Genomic DNA, 26,551 nt, shown 5'->3' on the forward strand with positions numbered 1-26,551 from the left:
TATTTTGAAAATCCAGAAACTATTTTGCAAAATATCACCTGAACCTTTCATTATAATTATAAGGTTTCTTTTTCTTTCAAGTCACCACATTTCATATGAGGAGTCAAATCATTCATTTGTGCATGAAACGTTTTTGTTAGGTGGGTTCTATATTTTGTCAGCTTTGTGATTATCAAATAACTGCCCACCATAATAATAAGTGTAGCACTCCCACAACCTAATACTTTGAAGGAAAAAAATCTTCAACCGCCTTGCTGTGAAACTTGCTAGGCCAACCCCCCCCCCTTCCCGGCTCTAGAAAATACACTAGAAATGGTGTGTGTGTATATATATACACTGAAAAATGTACATGCATTGAGTATTTCTTTGCGCCCCCCATCCTGGAAAAAGTTGAAATGACGGCCCTGCCTTTGTCTGTGTATTGATGTTATGGCCAATACCTGAAGTCTGGTTATTTCACACTAAGAGGCCTGCCACTTCACACATTATCCAGATTTTGAACATTGACCGTAACATATTCTGTATATCAAAGCAATACATTTCATCTTTTTTTAAAATTGATTTTATTGCCTCTGAAAATGAGTTATTTCCAATGATATTCTCCCTCTACGATGATGAATGTACAATATACCATGAAGTAATTGTAGCAGATTCTATTATTTGAAGTAATATCAGCTGTGATAGAAATATGTGTGTTGAATTTTTTAAAGCTATTTTATTCTCTTGAGTGGAATTAGCAATTAGTTGCTTTTAGTTTGCACAGGATAAAGTTGCTTGCTATAATAAAATATATCAAAATATGAAGGCATAACATAATTTTTGATTATAGGTATCAGTCTGCAATCGCAGGAGAAAATAATGAAAATGGTGATGTGTCTGAATCTGAAAGTGATGATGGAGTTGAAAATGAAGACCCTTCAATAATCAAACCAACAAAGCACAAAGAAAAGGTATTAGAAAATTATCTTTCTACAGCATTTTTATATACAGGGTGTATAGCTAATGGCACACACCAGAAATTACTGGCAAACCATTGATCCTAGAGACATAATTCCAACTAGAAAAAGCACCCTAATAACACATGGACCTTAACTATGTCATTCGTACTGCAAAGGGTTGTATAATTATTAAAATAAGAAAATTAACTTTTTATACAGGCACCCTGTGCTCAAAAACCCAATTAGAAAGTTGTTGCCCTGTCTCCTGAGGATAAGAAAAAAAATTACAAATTTCAAAGTGTTCTAAGTCCATGTTCTATGTGGGTAAAGCACATTTTAATAAATTTATTTTCTTCGTTTTTTTTAATTTAAATATCTCGTATTGCACTTAGAAATGTGATGTTTTGTTTTTTTGGCTTCAAGAGAGACAGGGCAACAACTTTCTAATTCTTTCTTTTTTTTATGAATGAGTGGGACAATTATGGGTGGATGTAATAATCATATGAATCATGCCCCCCCTCCCCACATACATCTCTGACCTGAGGTCCCTAGGTTCCAGCAGCACCTATGAGACATATAAAGAGAATTAGGAAGAAAAAAAATCTAAAATTTTCTGGGCATTTTTGTTATTGAGCTGGTTTTGTTATTTGATTGGAAATTGTTGTCAAATGCAAAAGTAGCTGAATCATTCAATATTCCAAAGAGTAAGCCTACTTTGTTTACCGTAATTAAAAACAATGCATTAAATTATGAAAGCAGAAGAGTTGGTGTTTCTTTGTTCGCGTAGTCTATCACAGGAAGGGAAATTGCAACAGTTAGAAAAAGCAGAGAAGCTAAATTTTATGACTTTTTGAACATGTTCGATATAACGACCTCCCAATATAACTTCCGTTTTCCATGGAAAAAGGTGTAACGAGCGCTGAGAGACTGGTATCTTCCTTGTTTAAGATAAAAAAACTAACTAAATTAATGTCATCCTCAATTTGATTATTTAAAACAAGTTTTTGTAATTTTTCGAAAAATTTAATATTTTTTTCAATGGGATAATAACTTTTGCTTGTTGATACTTTTAATTTTATTTGTTTTGGTAATGAAGGCATCAAATGTCACTTTTTTTGTTTCTATATATTTATCTTCTAGGTTGTTTTCAGTGGGATGTCTAGCTTGAAAACTCAGTGGGAGACAGGCTCAGTAACTACATCTAAAGAAGAAAAAAATGAAGAAAAAAAGGAGGAACTTAATAAATTAAGACAGAGGATGTGCCTTGGAAGATCAGAATCCATGAAGGCAGTTTATGAAAAAGCTTGTCAAGATTCTTCTAAAGCCAATGTTATTCGCCCAGAACCTGTTGATTTAGGGAGAGACATCAAAGCAACCCGATTAAAAGAAAAATTTGAAAAAGGAGATCTTGTAAGCGAAGTTGATGAAGAAAAAATGGAAAAAGTGCGTAAAGAAAAAGAAGAAGAACTGAGTGTTTTCACCGAACCAGGTAAGTTTTTGTGATTTCTTTTGTTCCTTAGCTAGGCTTCAATATATTGAATAACTTATATACTAAATTTCTCCATAAATTTCTTTTGAGCTCCATATATTTTTAGATACAGGCATCCCTCTCTTTACACAATTAATTTCAATTATCTTATCTACATCCTCAAATTCAATAGATTTAATCTTAATAACAAAGCTATCTCTTTAATTTTCAAGTTCATTTTTAGATTTTACATTATTAGAATCAAACTTTGGGCCAAATTTCACAGGTTTACAGTGTTTAAATGAACTTTTCAAGATAGTGTTATAGTAAAAACGCGTGAAGTGAGACAGTGTAAAGCAAGGGATACCAAGAGATTCATTGCCTCATCCAAGGGATACCTGTATAGTATATATTTTAGTTTCCATATATAGAAATTCTTCACAAACCGTAGTTTTGTTGAGTTTTTCATGTAACTGAATGGTTGATAAACAAGTGTTTGTTTTGAAAAATTTTAAAATTGCATAATTGCCCATTTAAAAACGCTTATTTTAAAATTTAAGTTCTCGTATAGAACGATTGCTCAGACTGGAGCATTTTTATGAGTATTTACTTGACCTTTTTCCTACTCTAATGCCCCAAAGCAGAATGTGCCGAAATGTGCGACGTACGTCGCAGAACAATCTGGAAGAATTTTAAGAATAGTGTAGAAAAACGCTATTATGTATATGCGAATTTTTACCGCAGAACATTTTCGGTCAGCTGAGGGCTTGTTGCAGAACATCACAAAACATTCTGCTTTTGGGCTCTAATGGTTAGCATCATCAGGGAGATGGTTGCAAGTCCTAAAATAATAGGAAAAATGACTATTTGTGATTGCAACTTGTATTTGCAGCTTGTTTCAAGAACTAAAAACATCTAGCTGATGCCAACCACTAGAGTTGAGGAAACATTAAGGAAATACTAAAACATATAACAGTCTCATTAGTCTTGAAGGACTGACATTAGTGTTCTTCAACAGGGCTGATAGTGTTGAAATTTAATTTTTTTCCTTCAGTTAATAATTTTTTTTTTTCTCCTAGTCATGGCAACTGATGCTAAAAAACTGTTCAAACAGATTGATGCCACTGTTAAAACAACTGCCATATCACCTACTAAAACTGCATATTCTGATAAGGAAAACCATCATGGAACAGCCAATTCACAATCAATAGTCAACACAGAGGTTGTTAAATGTAGTGAGCCAACAGCTAAAGATGAAATACATGTAGACACAACAGATTTGTCACAGAGGTTCAAATTTTTTGAAAATTATTCTGAAGCACCAATGGAAAAGAAACGGTTTGAAATGACTCCACCACGTGAACCAGCCAAAGAATCATCTCCAGAAACAAATGATGTTATTATGGATCCTAATATTGTACGAGCTGTTGATAACTATGATGATATTCCAACCACAGACACTGCTAAGCGTATGCTTGATAAATTTAAAGCACTAGAGAAAGAAACACCCTCTGTTCCTGCAGGTCCAAAGCCTTTGAAACGTATTACTCCTCCTAGAGAATATACAAAGGAAGATAACCACGAATCATCACCTGAACCAGAAAGGGATCCTAATATTATTCGAGCCAGTTATAAAACTGAAGATCACATTGTTGTAGAAGCTGATAAAGCTAAAAGCCTGAAAGCTATGTTTGAAAATTGGGATACTGAATTAAGGGATACTAGGAAAAGTGATGATGAACTTGATGAAGATTATCTTCCACAAGTAGATACTACTAAAACTTTGAGAGCAAAATTTGAAGCTATCAAAGAAGATACTTTAAAAACAGCAGAGAAGCCAAAGGCTAAAGTCAACCGTTTTGTGGTAAGCATTTACTGTTTCATATTCATGCAGCATTTCACTTTAATTTTTATTTGCTAGTTTTTGCTGTGGTATACTTTGCATGAGCATGCTAATAACTATTTTAAATTGAAATATGTGATTATATATTCTGTTTTAAATGACTGTTACTATCAAACTCAATATCACATAAAACGTACGCTATATAGGGTGAAAAAATATGTTAATGCTGGTTTTTAATTTTATAGTTAAGCATATCTTACAGAAATTTAATGGGGAAAACCTAATGAATTGCAAATTTTTAATCAAATTTGATAGTAATTAAAAACATACAGCAAAAAAAATTGCTTGCAAATTTTATTAAATTTATATACAGTTTTAAATAAGTTTGATTTATTAATTTGTGAACTACACTACAACTTCAAGAAAGGTGTTACAACTTGGGATGTTAGGATTTCATTTTTCTCTCACTCTCTCCCACCATTGAAGGGATTTTACAATAAAAGTATTGTCCCTTTGTTGTGATTTCTGTTATTTGTATAAGTACACATATTTTACACATGAAATATATATCTCTCAATTTTGACTAGGTGTTCAAAATATATCTATGCAAAATGCATTTATAACTTTTGGACAAAAGTGTATTTCCCACATGGCCTCCACATCCTGGAGCCAGGCCCCTAGACCAGACTTTTTATGGGCCCTTCTATTGTGAATTTATAGCATGAAAAAAATGATGGTAATTGTCTGGACCCTAGGGCTGAAGCCCTGTCAGCCCGCCCTTGTGGGAGCCATGGTTTCTAGAATTCACACTCAAAAGTATTTTAGAGTTGACGGTTTGATACATATATGGTTTGATGCCATATACGCTACAATATCTAACTCTTTCACTGGGTTATGTTATTGGCTATTCCCATGATTTAATTTTTTTTAGCAGTTTATTGAGACTGTGGACATCATGGGCGGAGATATGGGAAGAGGGGGAGGTAGAGCGCCAATGACTGTGAGTCGACTGATTTAATGTATATGCACATATTTGAATTGATGTTATCATTATCCTTGAAATTCATACCTGTGGATTAATACGCAGGAAATTATGGTAATAAATATACACTGACAGGGAATCTCCACTACAGATTCTGATTTAGATTTATCAAGTCAATTTAACAAAAAATTTTATATCATTATCTGAGCCTATCTTAGAGATGAATTTTTTGCAGTTTTGAAGAACATACCCAAATATGTGGGTAAGCTTAATGTATCAAACCACGAAGTAACATTTTTGATATGAATGCACTGTTGGTAAATTTGAAAACTTATTCCAAATATGTCGCACAATCTGTTGATATTTGATTTCTTGTTGTAACGCTACCATTTAGGCCCCGCCGGAAATGGTCAGTCGTATCATTATTGTCATCTGTCTGATGAAATTATTTTGGAAAGATAAAAATAGAATCCAGGAAGTAACGTTCATCATTACATTGTGTTGCATTTTGCAACATCTTAAGTATATATTTGCAGAGTATGAAAATTTTTAAATCAAGAATGTCATTACATGTGTGTGTGTGTATATATACACTGAAAAACCGAAAACATCTGCCTAATATCGTGTAGGGCCCCAGCGAGCACGCACAAATGCCGCAACACGACGTGGCATGGACTCGACTAATGTCTGAAGTAGTGCTGGAGGTAATTGACACCATGAATCCTGCAGGGCTGTCCATAAATCCGTAGGAGTAAGAGGGGGTGGAGATCTCTTCTGAACAGCACGTTGCAAGGCATCACAGATATGTTCAATAATGTTCATGTCTGGATATTTAGGTGGCCAGCGGAAGTGTCTAAAGACAGAAGAGTGTTCCTGGAGCCACTTTGTAGCAATTCTGGACGTGTTGGGGGTCGCATTGTCCTGCTGAAATTGTCCAAGTCTGTCGGAATGCACAATGGACATGAATGGGTGCAGGTGATCGGACAGGATGCTTACGTACCTGTCACCTGTCAGAGTCGTATCTAGACGTATCAGGGGTCCCATATCACGCCAACTGCACACACCCCATACCATCACAGAGCCTCCACCAGCTTGAACAGTCCCCTGTTGACATGTAGGGTCCATGGATTCAAGAGGTTGTCTCCATACCCGTACATGTCCATCAGCTCGAAGCAATTGGAACCGAGACTCGTCAGACCAGGCAACGTATTTCCAGTCCTCGACAGTCCAATGTCGGCGTTGTCGGGCCCAGGCGAGGCATAAAGCTTTGTGTCGTGCAGTCATCAAGGGTACACGAGTGGGCCTTCGGCTCCGAAAGCCCATATCGATGATGTTTCGTTGAATGGTTCGCACGCTGACACTTGTTGATGGCCCAGCATTGAAATCTGCAGCAATTTGCGGAATGGTTGCACGTCTGTCACGTTTAATGATTCTCGTCAGTCATCGTTGGTCCTGTTCTTGCATGATCTTTTTCCGGCCGCAGCGATGTCGTAGATTTAATTTTTTACCAGATTCCCGATATTCACGGTACACTCGTGAAATGGCCGTACGTGAAAATCCAAATTTCATCGCTACCTCAGAGATGCTAAGTCCCATCTCTCACCGACTATAAGCCGACTTAAGCCGACTATAACACCACGTGCAAACTCACTTAAATCTCGATAACCTGCCATTGTAGCAGCAGTAACCGATCTAACACCTATGCCAGACATTTGTTGTGTTATATAGGCGTTGCCGACCGCAGCGCCGTACTCTGATTGGTTCCATATCTCTTTATTTGCATACGCATGCCTGTACCAGTTTTTTTGGCTCTTCAGTTTTTATATATACATATATATAATGACATTCTTGATTTAAAAATTTTCATTTAATAAAGGAATTTTGTTACAAAGGAATTCCAGGTTTTAGTATTGTTCCTATGTTAACATATCTGGGAGATTAGAAAAGTGTTTGCTAAAACAAAATTTTCGCTATAATGGTATTCTTTAAAACAGGATTTGACTGTATATATATAACAATCTTAATGATAATCATCATTAAGATTGTTAAAAAATTGGTACTTCAAACTTTAGAGAATATTCTATGAATATACACAGAAATATGAACACAGATGTGAGAAGTAGAAAAAAACAAAGTAAGACTAGAATTAATTAGAGATTCAGCATATGTGTTGTAAAGGGGTGGAAATCACATCACCCATACTGACAACCAAATAAACGAAGTTCAAATTTATGATCAAATAATATTTTAAAATAATATGTTCTATATCATCATCAACCATTTTCTTCTCCTAAATTTTTCCATTTTGCTGTCTGATGCTTTAGTCCTCCAGTTACTCCAGCCACTTTTCTGATCTCGTCGATCCATCTTGCATGGGGACGCCTTCTTGGACGTTTAACACCACGGTGGTACCAATCTAGAATACTTATAGTCCATCTGTTATCCTGTCTTCTTGCAATATGTCCAGCTCATTTCCATTTTAGACGTTTGATTCTTTCCATGATATCATAGACCTTTGATGCCTAGCATACATCTTTCCATGCTCCCTTGTGTTGTCTTGTAGCCTTTGTATCGTCTTGCTTGTGAGTGTCCATGTTTCAGCTCCATAAGTCAGTGCTTGTAGCACACACTGGTTAAACATTTTTCTTTTCAGGCATAATGGCATGTGGCTCTTCAGAATTAGTTTTTCCAAAAGTGCTCCATCCAATCCTAATCCTTCTGTTTATTTTATTAGTGATTCCGTTGTCCATGGTAATTTCTTGTCCCAGGTATACATAGCTTTCTACTTCTATCTCTGTGTTGTTGAGCAAGATTGTCCTCTTCAACACAAAGGGGTTAAACAACTTTATTTTTTTGCAAATTCATTTTCAAGCCCACCTGAATACTTGCCTTCACCAGTTCTTGTATCATTTCTTCTAGTTTGTCTGGGTTACTGCTGATAACAACAATGTCGTCTGCAAAATGCAAATGGTTGAGAAATTCTCCATTTATTTTAATTCCTTTCTGATCCTAATCTTTCTTATTTTCTAAATTTTTCTGAATACTTCTAAAATTTCAGCAGTAAAGAGTTTTGGCGAGATAAGTATCACCCTGTCTGACTCCTTTCCCAAGTTTAATCTTTGCTTTTCCTTTATCCAAACGAATCATTGCAGTTGCTTTGTTATATATTTTCTTGATGATATTGATGTAAGTTTTCTCCCCAATTACATCTAGAGTTTTAACAGCAGATGTGAAGATAGAGTCAAACGCTTTCTCAAAATCAATGAAGGCATACACAATGGTAATTCATATTACTTGTGTCTCTCTATGAGTTCCGTAATTGTTTGGATGTGATCCATTGTACTGAATCCACTTCGAAATCCTGTTTGTTCTTTTGGTTGAGCTTCATCCAATTTGGATTCAAGCCTATATGTCAGCACTTCGGTGAAGATTTTTCAAATTACTGATAAGACTGGTCGATAATTCTTGATTCCTCTTTTTCACCGTTTTTGTAAAGAATCACCAAAAAGAGTGAAAAAGAGAATATCAAGAATTATCTATATATATATACATATAACTGAATCTGAAATAGCAAACAGAAACACAAGTAATTACATAAAATTATTTGTGGTTGATGAGGAAACAATAATTAGATAATCAATTTATGACTGCAAAATATAACAGGTAGAAAATAGTTTCACAGGGAGTGATTGCTGTGAGATTCAAATACTATGTGTGGCTAATATGATTTATACGATTGGCATGGGTCAATTTCTTCTCCAGTGTACTTGTCAATTTATTGCCGATTTATTACTCCTGATTTTTCCCTGCCACTTCTTTGGTCCATTCATTCCATTCCATGCATTATTTTTCTTCATTATTTCAAAGTTATATTATTCTTTGTGTTATATAAAAGTATATTTGTTTTTCACCTTTTTGTTATCATTTGTTATGTTAAAATAGGAAAGTTCCATTGATAAAGATTACATTGTTTTCAAGGGTGTATGGGTACTCATGTAATCAAGTTTGTTTATTAATCAATTTAAGTTTTCAAATTCATTTTTTAATTCAGTTAAACATGCACTGTCAGGTTGATCCTGTATAGTACAAGTAGAAAACAGGTCACTTTACTGATATAGGTTGGAGGGTCAGAGTCCAAAATAATGTTCTGCACCCCCCCCCCTTCCTGAAATAACAGTTTCCCCATCAGAAAGAAATTTCTGGATACTCCCCTCGGGTTGCCCGGCTGGTCCTATGCATTAAAGCAATCCTGCCGAGGGTAACGAAAGGTTTTCCAGAGCCATTGAATATAAATTTAAATTATATTTTTAGTCTATGTCCAAAGCAGATGTCTCCTATTGATCTGTGAACTCAGAAAACAGGATAATTTAATTGTTAATTAGATCAGGGCCTGAGCCCAGGGTTCTTTCTCTAAATTATTGATTTCAAAAATTCTGAATTTTAAATAAATATAAAATTATTTTTTCTAAAGATTCTTTCATTAATTCTAAAAAAGGTTTTTTATTTTATTTATTTTTATTTTTTAAGTATTTTCAAAATAACTTGAATGATTAGTTTGGGGCCTCTTGTTGAGACATCCCGCTTGAGAATTGCACTTCCTTGCAAGTTGCACCAATAGCAAATCGCTTGCTCTACAATCTCGTCATCCATTGAGGGCAAGAAAGAAGGACTTCCGTGGAAATAGGGTTACTATAAAGTTTTGCGATGTTGAAGAGAGAGGAAAGAAAACAGAACTTGTTTGAATTTATTCCACTGGTGCTTGGACGTAATATTATGCCCGTGATCATAAAGAGGTTAATATTAATGAATTGAGATGAATTCTATTCCAGATTCACATCAAAACATACAGTCTATAACACACTGACTATAATCCGTTTCAAAAAGTTCCATTAAAAGATACCAAAATAGCAAAAATACCCAAAGTTCTGAAAAGAAAGCTTATTTGTTATATAGATCAAGATTTTTATTGATATTTCTAATTTAAACCTAATTAATAAAACAGTAATCAACTTGAATTGATCATGATACATGGTATTTTTTTAATCTCAATTTTTTTCAAACTTATTTTATTGTTGTAATAAGTAATAACAAGTATGTTTTTGCAGAAATGCTGATTCACAGATATTAGTATAGAGAAATATTTTCCATGGTTTTTCTTCCTTTTTTAGATATACAGTTAGTGCTTGTTATAACAAACATGTGTTACACCGTCCCATTAAATGATTAGTGCAATAAGTCCCAAATGTTTGTCTATTCATGGTATGTTATTTTTCATCCAAAATAATACAAAGCTTTAAATCCATTACAACATTCAAATTAAGCTCTGCCTCATCTTTTCTTAAAAATATGTCTTTAAGTGTGCTTGGCCTTCAATATTGGTATAATCTACTTGTTTTATCGGGAGAGAGACAGCAGAATGTCTGTCTATAGTTGACTGTAATCTCTCCTTCCAAGGTTTTGACCTTGATATAAGGAAGGATATGTCGTCTCACAGGCATTCATAAGGTATCGCTTTACAACAGCTTACATTGCAAAAAATTAAATAATGCAATATGTCGTACTGAATATGGTAAGCTCTTAACACTACTAGAACGATGGAGCGGTCATTTTGACCGCAGTTGGAAATTTTGTTTCTCATCCATATTTTAAATACACTATGAATGTAGTTTTTAGGAAATAAAATTATTATTATTTTTTTCTCTCCTAAAAATCTAGTATAGTATAGAATCGCCCATGCTTTGTCACATTTCAGGCATAAGCAAACATACAGGGATACATTTCAAAAAAAAGATTTCCTAAAACACTAATTTGTAAAAGGTGGTAGAATGCATTCAAATAATCTGTCTTTACATGTATATAACACAACTATTTTGACATCATTATACAATTATATGAAAAATGATAAAATTGTTTGCCTGTTGCAACTTGAAAACAAAAGCAACAGAATTACGAAAGTACCAAAGGATGTTTAGAAGTGTCGCGAGTTCGATATCCGGGTACAACAGAAACGGCGACAGGACCACAGAAAAAATTGCTACCGCAGGGAGTCCCCCATCGAGGGGTTAGCGTGCCAACCTCTTGATGAATATAAAAAACAACCTGCCATTCGGAATCGGCAATAAATTGTAGGTCCTGGTCTAATTAGCCCTCGTGTGCAGAAAATGACCGTGGTGCGACAAAAATGATTGAACAGAATTACGATGACAACACCTCATTCTTTCTACTAATAAATTGAGTATTAGCTTCAAATGTAAAATCTCTTGACTGCTCGAGCTGGGATGGGGGTGGAACCCTAAGGATTCAGGTCACTTGATCCCCAAGAATTTTTTGTGAAGCATGCCCTCAATAATTCATGAATATACAAAGCAATACACATACCCTCCCCTACCTCGCATGTTTTATCGAATTCCTTATATACGAAAAGTCTGGCATCCCTAGTAACCGTTCATTGTTTTGCCTTATTGGAACCCCCGAGTTGGAGGGGGTGTCACTTGATTGTCGTGGAGCAACTTACATTCTGAAATTTTTAAATCAATGAAGAATACAGAATATTAATTCGAGAAAATATTAACATAATATTTTTCATGGGATTGGGCCCCCTTTCCCAAAAAAACACTCGCACAACATTATTTAAAAACAGGCAACCCTATTTCTTATGGCACTTTGTTTAACCTGAAAATATATTAACATTTACAGCAGTATCACAAATTTTTGCAACAGTGGTAAAAAAGACAGCTTCGGTAGTTCGAGTGTTAAAGAGATAAATTTTATGATTTTTTTTATTTTTTAAACTTGGATATAGCGACCATTCGATAAAATGTCCTTTTCCTAGGGCTTATAATAAGGGCTGTCTCATGGCATGTTGAAATCGGTACCAGCTGATGTCATCACCCTGACAGAATCGGTTAATTGTTATTGGCACCCTCGTATTTCAAAGTTGTGCTTAAGTTGAAAAGTAATAGAGCAGTGGCTTCACACACTCCTGATCTGAGACCACGCCTACTGAGACGAGCAACTTCAAAGGGATGAGACTGCTCTTACTATACATAGCCCTGCCTTTTCCATGTAATGCAGGAAATCATTATAAAAGCATTGACTGTATATATACATTGCAGTAATCAATAATTGAAATAGTGCTAAACTAGATTTAAAAAAAGTTTTATCACTGAAATCAATATTTACTGAGTGAAAATCTTCTAGTAATAAAGTAATTTTCATTAATTTACTTTTGAATACAAATATAACTGGTATTCCAGTGAAAAAATATACATAATTTAGCTATTTTACCGCACCAATTCTGGTCATATATCACCATACAACAATTTCCAACTGGTGGAGTTGGGTGGGAAATGAAGGCTCCATCCATCGGTGGTCGCCCCAGGTTCAGTAGGTAAAGAACTTGCTTCTGACGTTCTATGCCTGGATTCGAACCCATGGACTTCGATGGTAACCTTCATAGTGAAAGATGAGCATCTTACCACTGTGCCACTTGGGGGCTGCACATAATTTAGCTGGCTCCTTTAATGATTAGTAGCAAAGATTGAGAATTGTGCTTCTTACTGAAGGCAGAAATGAGTTTACTAAATGTAAACAATATGGGCAATAAACACACAATAATAGGCAGCTGCATGCAACATTGCTCAAAAAATTTTGAATACACTTGGAATTTTTTTTGCTAGAAAGTCTGCGATTTAGTGCAACTACTCCATGTTATTTTTTCTCTTTATGAGAGTGTAAAACAAAGGAAATTTTTTTTTTCTGTCGGAGACTATACATGAAAATCTAGTTAATGGGTTGTCATGAAAAAGATAAAATAAAAGTTATAACTGATCTAGTAGTTTCTGTCTTTCATTTAATAATTTTTTTATTTCAATATCCCGATTTAACTATTTTGTTCAACATGGTTTGTAAGAAAGAATTAAAATTAACTACTCTCACACTTAGTACCTTGACTGACATAATTTTGTTTCTGCTTTTTAAAATATTTTTTGACATTATTTTAAAGAAAGACTAATTTTTTCTTGCTGGTGTTCTATTTTTTTAATTAGCTAACTTAATTTGGTTTTGAACTTGTTTTTGAATATTTTTTTTTTTCAAAAATAAATAAGTAATAATAGTTACAGATACAAATGAATGCATTTTGAAAAGGCTTGTTAAAATTCACTGCTAACATGCATGGGCTTACAACTTTGAGCTGCGTGCTTGTCTAATAGCTCCACGTTAATTGGATTGGTCGAAATGAAGACTTTGCATGGCAAGAACTAACCATTCATTACATGATGAGAACATTCATATTTTTCTTTACTTTCCTTAGTAAAGAAAGGAGATTGCAGTTTTTGGTGTTATTTCTGAAGATCACCTATATGAAGGAACGAAAAGTTGTGGAAGTCACAGACATTTGCTGCTTCAAAGTCTATTGTTATATCATGCTGGTTATTGTTGTAACAAAATAGTTATCAAACTGGGTTATATATACATGGTAACATTGGCCATGTTTTGATTACAGAAAAAAAGTAGCAGAGTTCAATGTGCCTTGATGTGGCTATCCAGCATAAACATCTTAATAAGAATAATGATGAAACTCGAATGTGCAATAGCAATGTTTCCATTGTTCAAAGATGGAACACCAAAAGCAGTGTGTTCATAAACATTTCGACTTTCTTAATGCTTTGCTTTACAAAAGAAAACTGTATTTAATTTTAATAAAAGCTATGAAACTGGTTTTTTTTCTCTGTCATTGGAAATAAGTGGGATGTCGAACAGATTCCATTAATAAAATATTCATTTGATAATAACTGTAGTAGATGTCATTCATCCAGCAAAGAGATGTTATGTTGATTATGCTAGTCATCTGGATGACTAATGGTATAACTTTAATTTATGCGCTGTTCAGCTTTGATTTGCTGTTCAGGGTTTTTAATAAACTACAAAAAAAATTTTCAGATCAACTTACGATAAATTGGATGTACAATCTGTTGAAGAACAGAGAAATGTATAAATGCTTAGCATTACAAATAGTCTTTTAAAATATTCCTCAGTTTTAAGGGCTCAGGTTGATAAAATAAAAAGCCTAACTATTTAGTTAGGATTTTAAGAATAGAACCTCAGAATATGTAATGGAAATGTTTTGAAAAAGTAGTTTTACAATTGGATAAAAATTAAATTGTAATGAGTGAAATGTGTGTGTGTTTGGAGCCCAAATATAGAGATTATACTATACTCTTGAGCTCAAACGAATCTTCTGTGAAAAGCCAAGTTAAACCTAAAATTTATTGACACAAAAATTTGTTTTTTACTTTGAAACAAACCATATTATTTAACAAGTTGTTGAAAAATTTTATTTATTTCTTGGTATTTATCATCCAGCGTTTCAATTTTAATACCAATTCATCCATAAACCATGAAGTGATATAAACATATTTGTCTTTAAGAAAAAAAAAATTTAATATTCTAAATTTTAATTGAAAATAGACAAGTCATTTTTTCACTTGAATTGTTCAGGATAGTTCTATTTTCATAATTTTTTTTCAAAATAATTTTTTATCAAGTAGTAATTCATTGTTTGATCAGTATCATCGCTAATCAAATGGGTGTAATGAGAAAGTTTATTGCAAACAAGCTTTGCTTTCATTCATCTCACCTGGATTCAAACCCAGACCAGTTAAACCTGAAATTGGTACACTAACTACTTAGCCACTGGGCAGCTTCATTCTTTGACATTCACAATAAGGATACTGTATATACTATTTAAGTATTCTTATTTTGTTGAACACTCATCTTCATAACCATCAAATGATGAACAAAACTGTCAGAATAAGTGACCATGATTTGATGTGGATGAGATGAGACTTGCTTATTTATATAGGGCATGGGGTTATTGAAAAATATGTTCAGTATATATACACATGAAATGTTGATGCATTAAAAATTGATTGGAGGGAAAAATACTAGTTTTTAAATAAGTTTTATTTTCAGTGTAGTTGCTTCCTGTGTATTAGAAAAAGCATAGCTACATTAATAAGTAATGTAATTTGGAATCTTGTTTAATTTTTCTTTGTATTTATAAAAAACACACTGATACATTGATGTTCGATGTATGCAGTTTAGTTTTCATCTACACAATACTAATGCAATATTTTTATTGTATGTAGTCATTTTAAAGATTTTTAAATGAATAGAATAATTTGTTTTAATTTTTCAAAAAATGAAATGGTGCTTCGGGTTGGTGTGGTCAAATTCCTGTATAGTATTAAAGCTTTATAGTTCAAGTAATTTTATGTTTCAAATTATTGCCTGAAATGGAAATCTATGCCAATAGGTTACCACAAATAACAGCTATAATTTATTTTTTAAAATAACAAATGTGTTTTTTAAAATATTTGCTATTAAAAACTTTTCGCAGTTTTTCATATTGCAATACTTTTCTACATTAAATCTCTCTTTATATTAATTTTTATGGATGATGTGTCTTTGCAAATGATACTTATGAGTAAGTAATGTCATTTTTTCCCCTTGAATCCTACTGGATTTTTTTATTTAAAAAAATTAATTTTAATACTTTTGGTTTTCAGACTGTATGAGCTGAGGTTAGACATTTCTTAACTTTACCTAAATATTTTAGAACTGGTATCGTCTAGGTAACATCATAATCAAGCGTTAACGCTTGAATTTGATTTCATTCCTTGCAAGTTAGAACTTTATTTTTAGGAAGAAAATCTAGAAGGGTGAAGAAAATAGAATTCAGGTATTTTTTCTATTCCCAAGGTCACATTTGATAGTTTTTTCTCAATATTTTCAGTATTCATGTTACATCCCAAACTATTTTTTAGGGTACATATTTTAAAAGTCTTATTTGAAATTTATGATTTTTTAAATTTTAATGTAATGGTTATTTTATATAATTAAAATTGTGATGCTATTTGAAATATGTGTAGTATATATATATAGATTTGTCACTCACCCACATTCAATTTCATTCTTTTAATCGTCTGCTTTCCATCCGATCCCCGCTGAGAATTGCTATAAAATTGAAATATTAGCTTAGTCAGCTGAAATAAACAATTTGAACCTCCATTGCTAATGTAATTGCTGAATTTAGTTACATTGGCATTTGATAATTATTCTCAATCAACTAAGAAAAGAAATAATATTATTAAGTAATTCAAATTTTTACAATTAAAATTGTTTTACTGTTGAAAGAAATATGTATTTGCTTTTCTAATTTCAATAAATTTTTATGTGTATACTAGCAGTAATACTTTTGGCTGCCCAGGTTGTCTCTATATACTTGGAATGAAAAATAACAAACCAGTGTAAATAGATAAACATGGTGAAAAAAATGCATTGTCTGGGAGCTTATGGAAATGTAAATTATTTATCAAAGTAAACATTACAAAGTTCATTGTTGGAAAGGTGTTTTTTACCTTTGCAGACATTTGTCTTGCTCAGACAAAGTTTTAAAGTATCCTATCGCAATCTCATAGATTATGTCTGGTACGTATGTGAAATTTGATAGATAGATTAAAAAGACCGCATATTTTTATTCAGAACATACACAAGTACACACTGGCAGAAAATCAATTTTATATATATATATATATATCTGTATGCCAAAAGTAGAGGGCACTATGTCCATTTTCATCAATATTGGGAGAACACTAAAAATTTGCAGTACTTTTGTTACACTACACATAGGACAACAAGTTCTATTCCAAGAAATAACAGATATTACACAATTTATAAAACAGGCGAGCTCCATAGAAAAATATACTGCAGACAGTTTTGCCATAACACTGAACCTGGTGAAAATTTGGATTATTTTTATCCGAGATGAATGGTTGAAATTGTTAGCTTTCTATATATAATATGAATTTATATTTGTGTTTTTCTCTTCCATTTTAGCAAGAGTATTCAGGAACATCTGCTGAACTATGTAGCATATGCAGCAAAAAAGTCTATCCAATGGAGAAAATGGAAACAAGTGGAATGAGATTGCACAAAAATTGCTTCAGATGTGCTCACTGTAGCTGCATGCTCAGGTATATAGGAATTCAAATTTTTACCTTCACAATGATAAAAGAAATGTATTCTACTGTAACATTTTTCTATTATATTTTCTTTAAAAGTCAAGTGCTATTTATTTTTTTGATAACCTTAATTCTGCTGCTTTGAGTATTCACTGTATTACATAGCCAGTTGGCATGAAAACTTGGAAAGCTGAACTCAATGATAAGGAAGTGGGTGAGCAAATAGGTCTGGGTTATAAAAATGGTTCAAGCAGGAATGCATTTATTTTGCCTTTCAATATCAGCTCTAACCTAAAGCTCGATTCAACTCAATTATTACAGCTTGTAGGTGCACAAAATACTCAGTTACGAAAAGTTAAATTTTGGTTATATGTGTTCTTCATCTTGTTGTAACCACAATTGTTTCATACACGAATAGGGCTTACTACATTTCTTGAAATATCTGCTACACACTTATAACCTTTCAAAAACATAATTTTAGAGCTTATAGTGGTTATTTGCCTTTATAAACGCAGGGCCTGGTGTATTGTTGATGTCCTTGCCTGGAAGGTGAAAATGATGAATTTAGTTACTATTCTTTGTAATTTTGTCTTAACTTTTTTGCACTGCACATTGCCAAACTTTCCCTCATAATTAATGGAACTACATCCCCACCCCCTCCTGCTGAATCCTTTTTCCTATGTTGCCATTAGTCTCCCAACCAAATTTGGTGTCATTTCTGTTGTTGGATCGAGCTACAAATGACTGAGTAGTGCCAGTTTCATTACAAACATTGTGCATGTTGGATACACCAGAATCTATCTGCTGATGAGGGGGAAAAATACAAGAATATGAGATCTGTGTATGAGGATAAATCCTGTCCTGGACAGGGTTGCAATATAGTATCGCACCATTGTTGTACCTAGAAGAAACTACTTTTATTATATCAGCTGAAATTCGCTCACACAAAAAGTACATAGTGTACCACTGTAATTTCCTACATACAACCACAGCCTCCTAGACTGAGATTAGTCTAATAGGCTTTGGTACAACCTGTGGGCTATCAAAGAAAAAAAATTTTGGATATAAACAAAAACATGGTGGACAACCTGTCAACCATTGAGCATAAGCAGCAATGGGCACTTACAGATGTATGATTGCAGATGTACGATTCAAATTTAAAAAATGCTCAAAATGCTTTAAAAACTTACCCTTTACCAGTTTTGATAGAAAATACAATGCATCACACACACAAAATAAAAATCTAAATTTTTATACGGTCCCAGTCCTCTAACTTCCAATTAAAAAGTTGTTGCCATTTCTTCTGAGCTCCCCCCCCCCCCAAAAAAAATCCTTTGTTTTAACTGCAGTATTCAGTGAGATATTGGAATTCAAAAATCTGAGAAAGTTCAAAAAGAACTGCATAAAAATGAGAGAAAGGAGCATTGTTTGTTAGTTTATGCTGTTCTTTCCTAACTTTTCTCTGTTTTTTGAATTTGAATATGTCAGTGAATATTGCACTTGAAAACATAGGACTTTTTTTGTTGGGCTCAGAAGACAAAGCAACAACTTTCTAATTAGAAATTAGAGGAGGGGGGGAACCATATAAAAGTTGTTTTTTATTTTTTTATTTTGTGACACGTTGTCTTTTCACATTCAAAATTTGAACAAGGTAAGTTTTTAACACGTTTTGAGTATTTTTTAAATTGGAATCTTACCTCCACAATGAACTGTTCATGAGATAATGGCCACATTAGTACTTACAGGACACCCTGTATACAGTTGGACCCCGATTTAATGAACTCTAATTCAACTAATCTCTTGATTTAACAATTTTTTTTTTGAAATTCTGGTGTGAACAGGTCAAACCCCTATTTAACGAATAGAAAACCTTGATATAATGAATATTTTCTGAACTATCCAAAATTTTTTCTTATTTCTCGTCACCCAAAACCACATTCTGAAGATTTGACTTCCCAAGAATCGACCTTCAGCCTTTTTTCAGAGACAAACAGAAAAAAAGGGGGAGAAAGAATCTGTTCCCTTTTGAGCAAAAGAAACAATAAAGCCATTCAGAATATACATGGGAAGGTTTCAGCAATCGGTGTAACACCAATACCATAAAACATTTAACTGTCCACATGTTTAGATACCAGTAAAAAAATAGTTACTTAAAATTTGTGCTCTGTTTTTACAAGCAAAGAATGGCTGGTCATCTGAATATAAGACGTTTTTCGATTAGGGGAAAAATGACCATTTCGACAGAATTTGATAATGTTGGATGTATCAAACAAACTTCTACTATGCATTAACTTTATTCTTAAGTTTATATATATATTTTTAATTGTTGTCAGAAATAACTTCTAACAGCAACTCCCAAAGTAAGTAACTGTTAAAATTAGCTGTTTTGAGTGTTTATGCTCCTGATCAATATGACCGATTTAACAATTTCAGGAATAAAATTTATTTCTTTCAATTTGTTAAATTGGAGTTCAACTGTATGTGTGCTGACATTTTGTCCATGCGTATAAATGAAAATCTAACAATATGGAGGTGGAACCTCAGCTCAAACTCAGTTGGTCAAACCATTACAGATCACTCCACTAATTGTGCATATCACAGAATAATTTCATTTTTAAGAAGTATAGTACCTTATTTCATTGGGGGGAATACAGGACATCACCATTTTTTGTGAAAAAGTTACAAAACATAGGAAAAATTCCCACTGTAAAATTACCATTGGGTGAGAAATAAAGGGGAATTTTTTCACTTTTTTCTCAAGTCTTATCTCATACTTTGAGAACTTGTAGTTGAGACTTGAGATTAGACTTGGCTAAGTCATGTCAGACGATTCTATTTGTTTCTTTCAAGTAAAGCAATAGCTCATTAGTGACTGAGCTTTCACGTTTGGCTTCTCCTTTTAGAAAAGACTAGTATCTTAAAATGACAATGAATTGAAATGTATTTTACAAAAGAAAGTTGAGCCTATATATGTTAGATGAATATGTATAGTCATAATTATCGTAATGTCACTTTCATCATAGATTTCAGTAATGCATAAAAATTCAAGTAATCTTTGTCCAAAAGCTTTGAAAAATGGGATAAAATTTATTAAAAAAAAAGTTGGAACAGGCCAGAACCATGTCTCATGTGGGAATCCCAGGTATGCTATACTCATGCTACACATTGACCACTCATAAACGGATCCCTATGTTTAAGAACAAAAGAGACGGTGTTCACAGAACTGTACTGCAAAAATGAGAAGGGTGGTGATAGTACATGTCAAGAAAAAAAATTTTTGCGATGGAACCTAGGGCGCTACAAATGAGTTTTATTTTCAGCTCATGTCAACGTGGAATTTTAGTCACTGACACACAAAAAAGAGAGGAAAATAAAATCCAAAGTAACCATAGAGTAGAGAGGGTGAAAAGTTCCTCACATATGATAAAAAAACTGTTTTCCTCCGTAATTGCCTGTGACTAGAAAGCAGAAATTTTCCTGTCTCTCCTCATGATGTAAGCAAGGTTGCCATATTTTGGTGACTTCCAAGGTGGTATTATATGCATGTATCCCCCGATTATGTGGGTTATGACCAAGTTTCATCGTAAAAATTGTTTCTCTTGGCATACACTATCACCTCTCATTTCGGCGGTAGACTTTTGTGATACCCTGTACATCAATGGCAACTGTAAGTAACGATTTTAGGTACAACTAATGAAATCCTATTATTGAACTTGATTTGTGATTGTTTTTTGCATTGTTTGAAATTTTTATGAAATAATATTTTATAGCAAATTGTAAAAATTCCAACCACAATGAGGCAGGCTGATGTTATGAACTGGAGTAAGAGAAATTTTGAGCATTTCTTATAGTCATTGCAACTTAAAATTTCTACACCATGTATTGCACATTTTCAAGTAGACTAAATCCTGTTAATAGAAAATTCAGAGGAATTCAAGTATTACGTCAGCATCATGGAGGGCTGATTTCTATCTTTTGATAACTGGGGGGGGGGGGGGATTCAAATGATACTTACGTCACCAACCACCCTTTATGAAAATATGGAAATAATCTTTGATACCTTTTTCACTCGGAAAACCAAAATGAGTCAATGAGAAAAACCTTTCCCTAGTTTGTAGGCACCTGAAGTAGACTGCCTCCCCCATTCTGTGTTGGGGGAAAGGGGTATCGGCTGAACTTTTTGTGTTCCCTCAGGGGCAAAAACATTTCATTCTGTTGAAATTCAAGTTACCATCCCACCCCATCAAAAAGCATTTTAAATTAACAGAAATTGATTAAAATAGCATATATAAAGGCATTTTCTTTCGATATTTTTTTTTTCTTCTAATTCTTGGTTGGTGGAGCACGAGCCTTTCTATGCCCCTTACCCATGCATACACCTCTGTTACCATTGATTGAATAACACATCTCTGGACTTCAGAGAAACCATGATGAAGACGACGAGAACTCAATGCTCGGTACTTTGCACTAACTAGCGAACAGCAATCAATCTATACCACTCCATTAACTAATTCTCAAAACTAAAAACACAAGCTAAAAATATATACAAATACAAATACAAATACAAATACAACGCCACAACAGGCAAATTGCCCAACGAGGTGGCTGATCCCCGAGCCCCTACCTACTACTGCTACACCACACATGCAACCCCCCCCCCCCCGCGGAAGCCCCCAACGAATCGGTAGGTGCGGGAATGTGCGTGTACGTGTAGTGCAACCTGACGTAAAGTTTTGTTTCTGTGTAATGCTTGTTATGTGTAGTGCTGTCATCTGCCCCCAGTTTTACTAACTATGAGTGAAGTGTTATGGTTGAATGATTTACCGTTGTAGGACTGTTGCTCTCTGTGGCGAGACTTTTTAACGGGGAGATCGGCTCGCATTTGCGCCTTGAAGTTGGGAACCACAGAAAACCAACTTCAGCCGACCACCACTGTGGGGTTCGAACCCGGATCCTCGCATCACGAGTCCGGCACTATAACCACTCGACCACCACAGCGGCAATATAATCTCTGTTCAATCTGTAATTATGTGAAAAATGATCCCATAGCTAAAAAAAACATACATAGCTAAGTTCACTGCAGCAGTTGCGGACAGTGGTGGTCGGACTCACTATGTACCTATATTTTTGAAGGGCAATCTCAATCAGGGGCTTACGCAGGATCAATTATGCAGGAGGGTGCAAAAACATTAGAGGGCCCCAAGAAATTTCTTAAAGAGAAATTTTGAGTTATTAGCCTTCAAATAGCATTAAAATTAAAAAAATAATTATAATAACATATAAAAAGTGTAACATTTTCTTTCAATGTTTTAATTTTTAAAAATTGTCTTGGAGCGATGGCGCGAGCCCCCTGTTGTATAGACAGATTTGCATACAAATTGCCTGAAGTTATAACGGGCTGTATCCACATGGAAATTGTGCCACTGAAATAGTCTTTCATGCATATTTGTGATTGAAATTATGGTTTTTGTCATTTTTTTTCCATTCCACGAAATATGAAGGATTGAATTGATTAGGCAAACGCAAAATAATCTAAACTTCCTATCTAAAAAGAAAGTCACAAGCTTTGAAACTTTGTGTCTGAATATGATGACTTGTGCTTTTTCCAACTAATTTTTCATAGTTTGAAGGGAATATATTTTGACACTGTTCATTCTGGAGTGACATTTTCACCTTCAAGGAAAATAACATCCTTTAATAGGTGGATGCATCATTATTGTATGCTAAAATATTCACTTCATTTCTTACCTTGGATCAGAACAATGGAGAAAAAAACCCAGATCACAATGCTTCCTACCGAGGCTTTTACTGCACAGTAGTTGTGGTAAAATGTTATGAAATTTTTTTTCCTTAGGCAGTGTACTATATGAAATTAATTCTTCACTGAAACATGCTACACAGAACAATAGTGCACACAAAAATGTTGGTTATTTTCCTCAATTGGAGAATCTAAATTTCTAAATTTTTCTAAATTCAGAATTATTCTTTTCAGATTCTAAATTTTTTTTAAATATTACTTTGACTAAGTACGAATTAACTCCTTTTTTTTCTTTTTCAATTCTAAGCCAACCAGGAAAGTACGCAGGATCGACCTTCAAAGGAGATTTGGGAGGGAAGTAAAAGGAATTTCTTTCAGAGAAATTTTGACTTACTAACCTATAAAACACATTTTAAATTATCAGAAATTGGTTAAGATAGCATATAAAGGTATTTTCCTTTGATATTGATTTTTTTATGCAAAAATATTTAAAATTTTTGGTCTTGGATGGTGCACGCCGCCTTTCCCCTGCATCCCCTCTTGCATAGGCCTCTGTTCTGAGCACCTTGATAATTAATGCAGAAATTAAAAACTCTTACTCTGAACTCAAGCCGAGCAGCCATAGGTCTGAAACACTTCCAACTAGCCTACTCTTTTATTTCCAGAGTTTTTTCTCAAATATATCCTTGAGTTAATTTTTTTTCCCAGATTGGTATTTTTAGTATCAATTTCAAAATTGCTGGTGACAGTTCTATTCGGGTAGCATCGATTTTTTTGATAGTGAATGAAATGGTGTCAATAGTACAGTATATTGTGTCTGATGTAATATTTCATTAGAAAGCAAAAAAAAAAAAAAATCATTCTAAAACAAACTAAAGATAGGATGAATATTCGGCTTCGATTTGATATTCGGCTGAATAATGCATAGGTATTTGAAAAAAACATTTAGCAATTCAAAAACATTCAACATTTCAGCATGGTAGAATGTCGAATGTTTCAAATTAATGTCCTACTAGTTGAACTTCAACAATGCAATGTGGATGCAGCCCCCATACAACTCCTATCCGCTTGAGGAATGAAGTAAAGGAAAGTTGGGGGTATAGAAAGAAAAAGGTCTTGGTTTTGCATAAATGTCCCCAAATTTCACTTAGCTCCCTATGTCCTTCCACCCCATACATACGTCTCTGATCTCAATTTGTAGTAGGAGGGCGGGGCAGAGCTGACAAAATTTTGCTGACAGGGGGGTCAAAAATTGTCAAAAAATCTGCTGGATCCTGCTCAACCGTGATAAAGGGATCGAAGATATCAACCAAATTTTTTCACACTTGTTGATGTAACAGGATACCTTTTCTATGCAGTTGATTATGGTCACTATAATTTCAGTTTTTTTTACCTACCTTCTGTATATCAGCATTGTATAGTGGGCACCCTGTATATTGCCTCCTGGTATAGAAATTGGCCACTTTTGATCTCTATATGCAATGCAGTAGACTTCCCATAATCTGACACTTATTGAGCCAGATGTATCTAGGATAATCGAATGGTCTGAATAACCCAGATAGCATATTATTAGTGACATTTCTTCAAGTGTACAAAGTACAAACATTAAACTAGTGTTAACATTAAAATGGTTTTTAAAATATTTTTTCCTATAGTAGTATAGTTATTCGAGTAAAACCTAAATAAAAAATTATTTAAGGGAAAAATAATCTGTAACTACCTTTTTTCATTAAGTACTTTTTCATATATACCAGATTTTTTCAATTTTGATTTTTTTATTTTATTTTACATACCAGTGTACTAGGGTGAGCACCGCATAACTGAGTGTTGACTGTATACGCATATAATTAGGAATCTGACTGTATTTAGAAAATTAATTATCATCATTGTGTGCCTTCTAGGTTGGAAAACTACACTACTAGTGCTGGGAAATTGTATTGCACTCCACATTTCAAACAGCTGTTCATATCTAGGGGAAATTATGATGAAGGCTTTGGTCGTGAACAGCACAAAGAAAAATGGAATAGAAGTTGTAATAATACTCCCACTCCCAGAGACTTACAAGAAAGTTGTGATGTTGTTGATTACACTAATGGGGATGTTCAGTGCCTAGAGCAGACTGCATGAATACTCACCTGGTATTTCTGAACTGCAGTCACTATCATTCGTCACTTAGAATCTGTATGAGAGGTGTTTTGAATACATTTCAGCCCAAAATTTTATTTACTGTGTGTAAAGTATTTATAATAATGTCATATGTATTGTTAAATGGCTTTTTTTATTACAGCTTTTACATTTGATTTCTAAAGTTTGCCAATTTTTTTTATGAATTTTTATAAGTGGCTGAAAGCATCCGTGCAATGGTAGAGTGATTGTGAAAAACTGATCATTCGTTTGACAAAGTCACTTTTTAAAAGTCTGATTTTTTAGACATTTGGTATCGTGATTCATTGTGCTTGATGTGGAATTTAGACTGTTCTTGAACAAAATCTGAGCGCTGAATCCATGGTGCTTAGTTGTAAGATAAATATTTCTTTTATTGGTATTTAGATTACATAATAATTGTTTGTTATCGTGTGTTGTAAGATGAGCCTCTAACTAATGATGCAGTCAAAACATAGTGTTATCCCCAGCTTCCAATTTAACTTTTGTTGCATCTGATAAGAATATAGAGAAATGCTAGGTATATATACTTTCATTTTGGTACTTAACATGTGAGAGAATGTTGCAAGTCATTCATTCCTATTTTACTTCTTGCAGTTTGGGAAAAAAAAGTCATTCTACGTAACGTTAAATGTAAAAGGTGCTTGTTATCGTTGTACACATTGGAAATGCATTTTTTTAATTGCACAATTTTGCCATGTATAAATGTTGTATTATATGTTCAAAGCATTTCGTTTTGGGCTAGTTTCTTCTGAATGTAAATGATGTACATTTTTAGTATAAATTTTTTTTATGTATATAAAATGTATAAATTCTTTTTATTTCTCATATATTGCAATTTTCTTTACAGATATTTGATTGATAATAAACAAATCCTGTCATTTCAGTGCTGCTCTATCTTCAATGTGTTGCATTCTCAGAGCAGTTTCTTCATATTTGAATCATGTCCATTTTGTTTATTTTTTTTAATATAAAATTTAAATTTTATTCAAAGAGTGACATGACACTTCGGCTGTAAACCAAGTCCAAGCATTTTGTGATGATATTTAATACAAGAGTTTCATTGTAATAAATGTTTAAATCCGGTAATAAATATGAATGTTTGTTGAGTCCTTTTTTTTAAATAAATGTGCCATCGATATCTAAAGTGGATATATATTATAGGAGAAAGCTTGCATATTAGGCTTGGCGCACACTGGTAAGACAGCTTCAGACAAGCTTAGTCATTTTTGTTCACATTGATTTGTATGACACAACATTGCAATTTGTCTGACTAACCGGTGTGCATTGGGCCATACAAATCAATGTTAACAACAATGGCTAAGCTTGTCTACAGCTGTCATGTCTAATCCATGTGCACCCAGCCCTATTTA

At 33.6% G+C, this 26,551-nt stretch overlaps 1 protein-coding gene across 17 annotated transcripts in view; it reads left to right on the forward strand.

The window, feature by feature from the left end:
• LOC149085162 (uncharacterized) overlaps positions 1-26,287 on the forward strand; it is a 152,415-nt gene extending 126,128 nt beyond the window's left edge. For 14 of the 17 annotated variants that reach the window (XM_089233018.1, XM_089233017.1, XM_089233022.1 and 11 more), the window contains 5 exons: positions 830-950; positions 2,079-2,427; positions 3,486-4,270; positions 17,133-17,269; positions 24,917-26,287. In XM_089233018.1, coding sequence (XP_089089144.1) covers positions 830-950; positions 2,079-2,427; positions 3,486-4,270; positions 17,133-17,269; positions 24,917-25,142 — 1,618 coding nt within the window. In that variant the 3' untranslated portion in view covers positions 25,143-26,287. Of the gene's footprint in view, positions 1-829; positions 951-2,078; positions 2,428-3,485; positions 4,271-13,545; positions 13,953-17,132; positions 17,270-24,916 lie in introns of those variants that run through there. The other 3 variants (XM_089233024.1, XM_089233026.1, XM_089233027.1) reach the window with 1 other exon arrangement.
• The last annotated feature ends 264 nt before the right edge of the window (positions 26,288-26,551 follow it).

The sequence above is a fragment of the Pholcus phalangioides genome, unplaced genomic scaffold (genome assembly GCF_987345545.1).
Source record: "Pholcus phalangioides strain wild (caught in Gottingen) unplaced genomic scaffold, Ppha-v1.0 ptg000007l_1, whole genome shotgun sequence".
NCBI classification, from domain to species: domain Eukaryota; kingdom Metazoa; phylum Arthropoda; class Arachnida; order Araneae; family Pholcidae; genus Pholcus; species Pholcus phalangioides.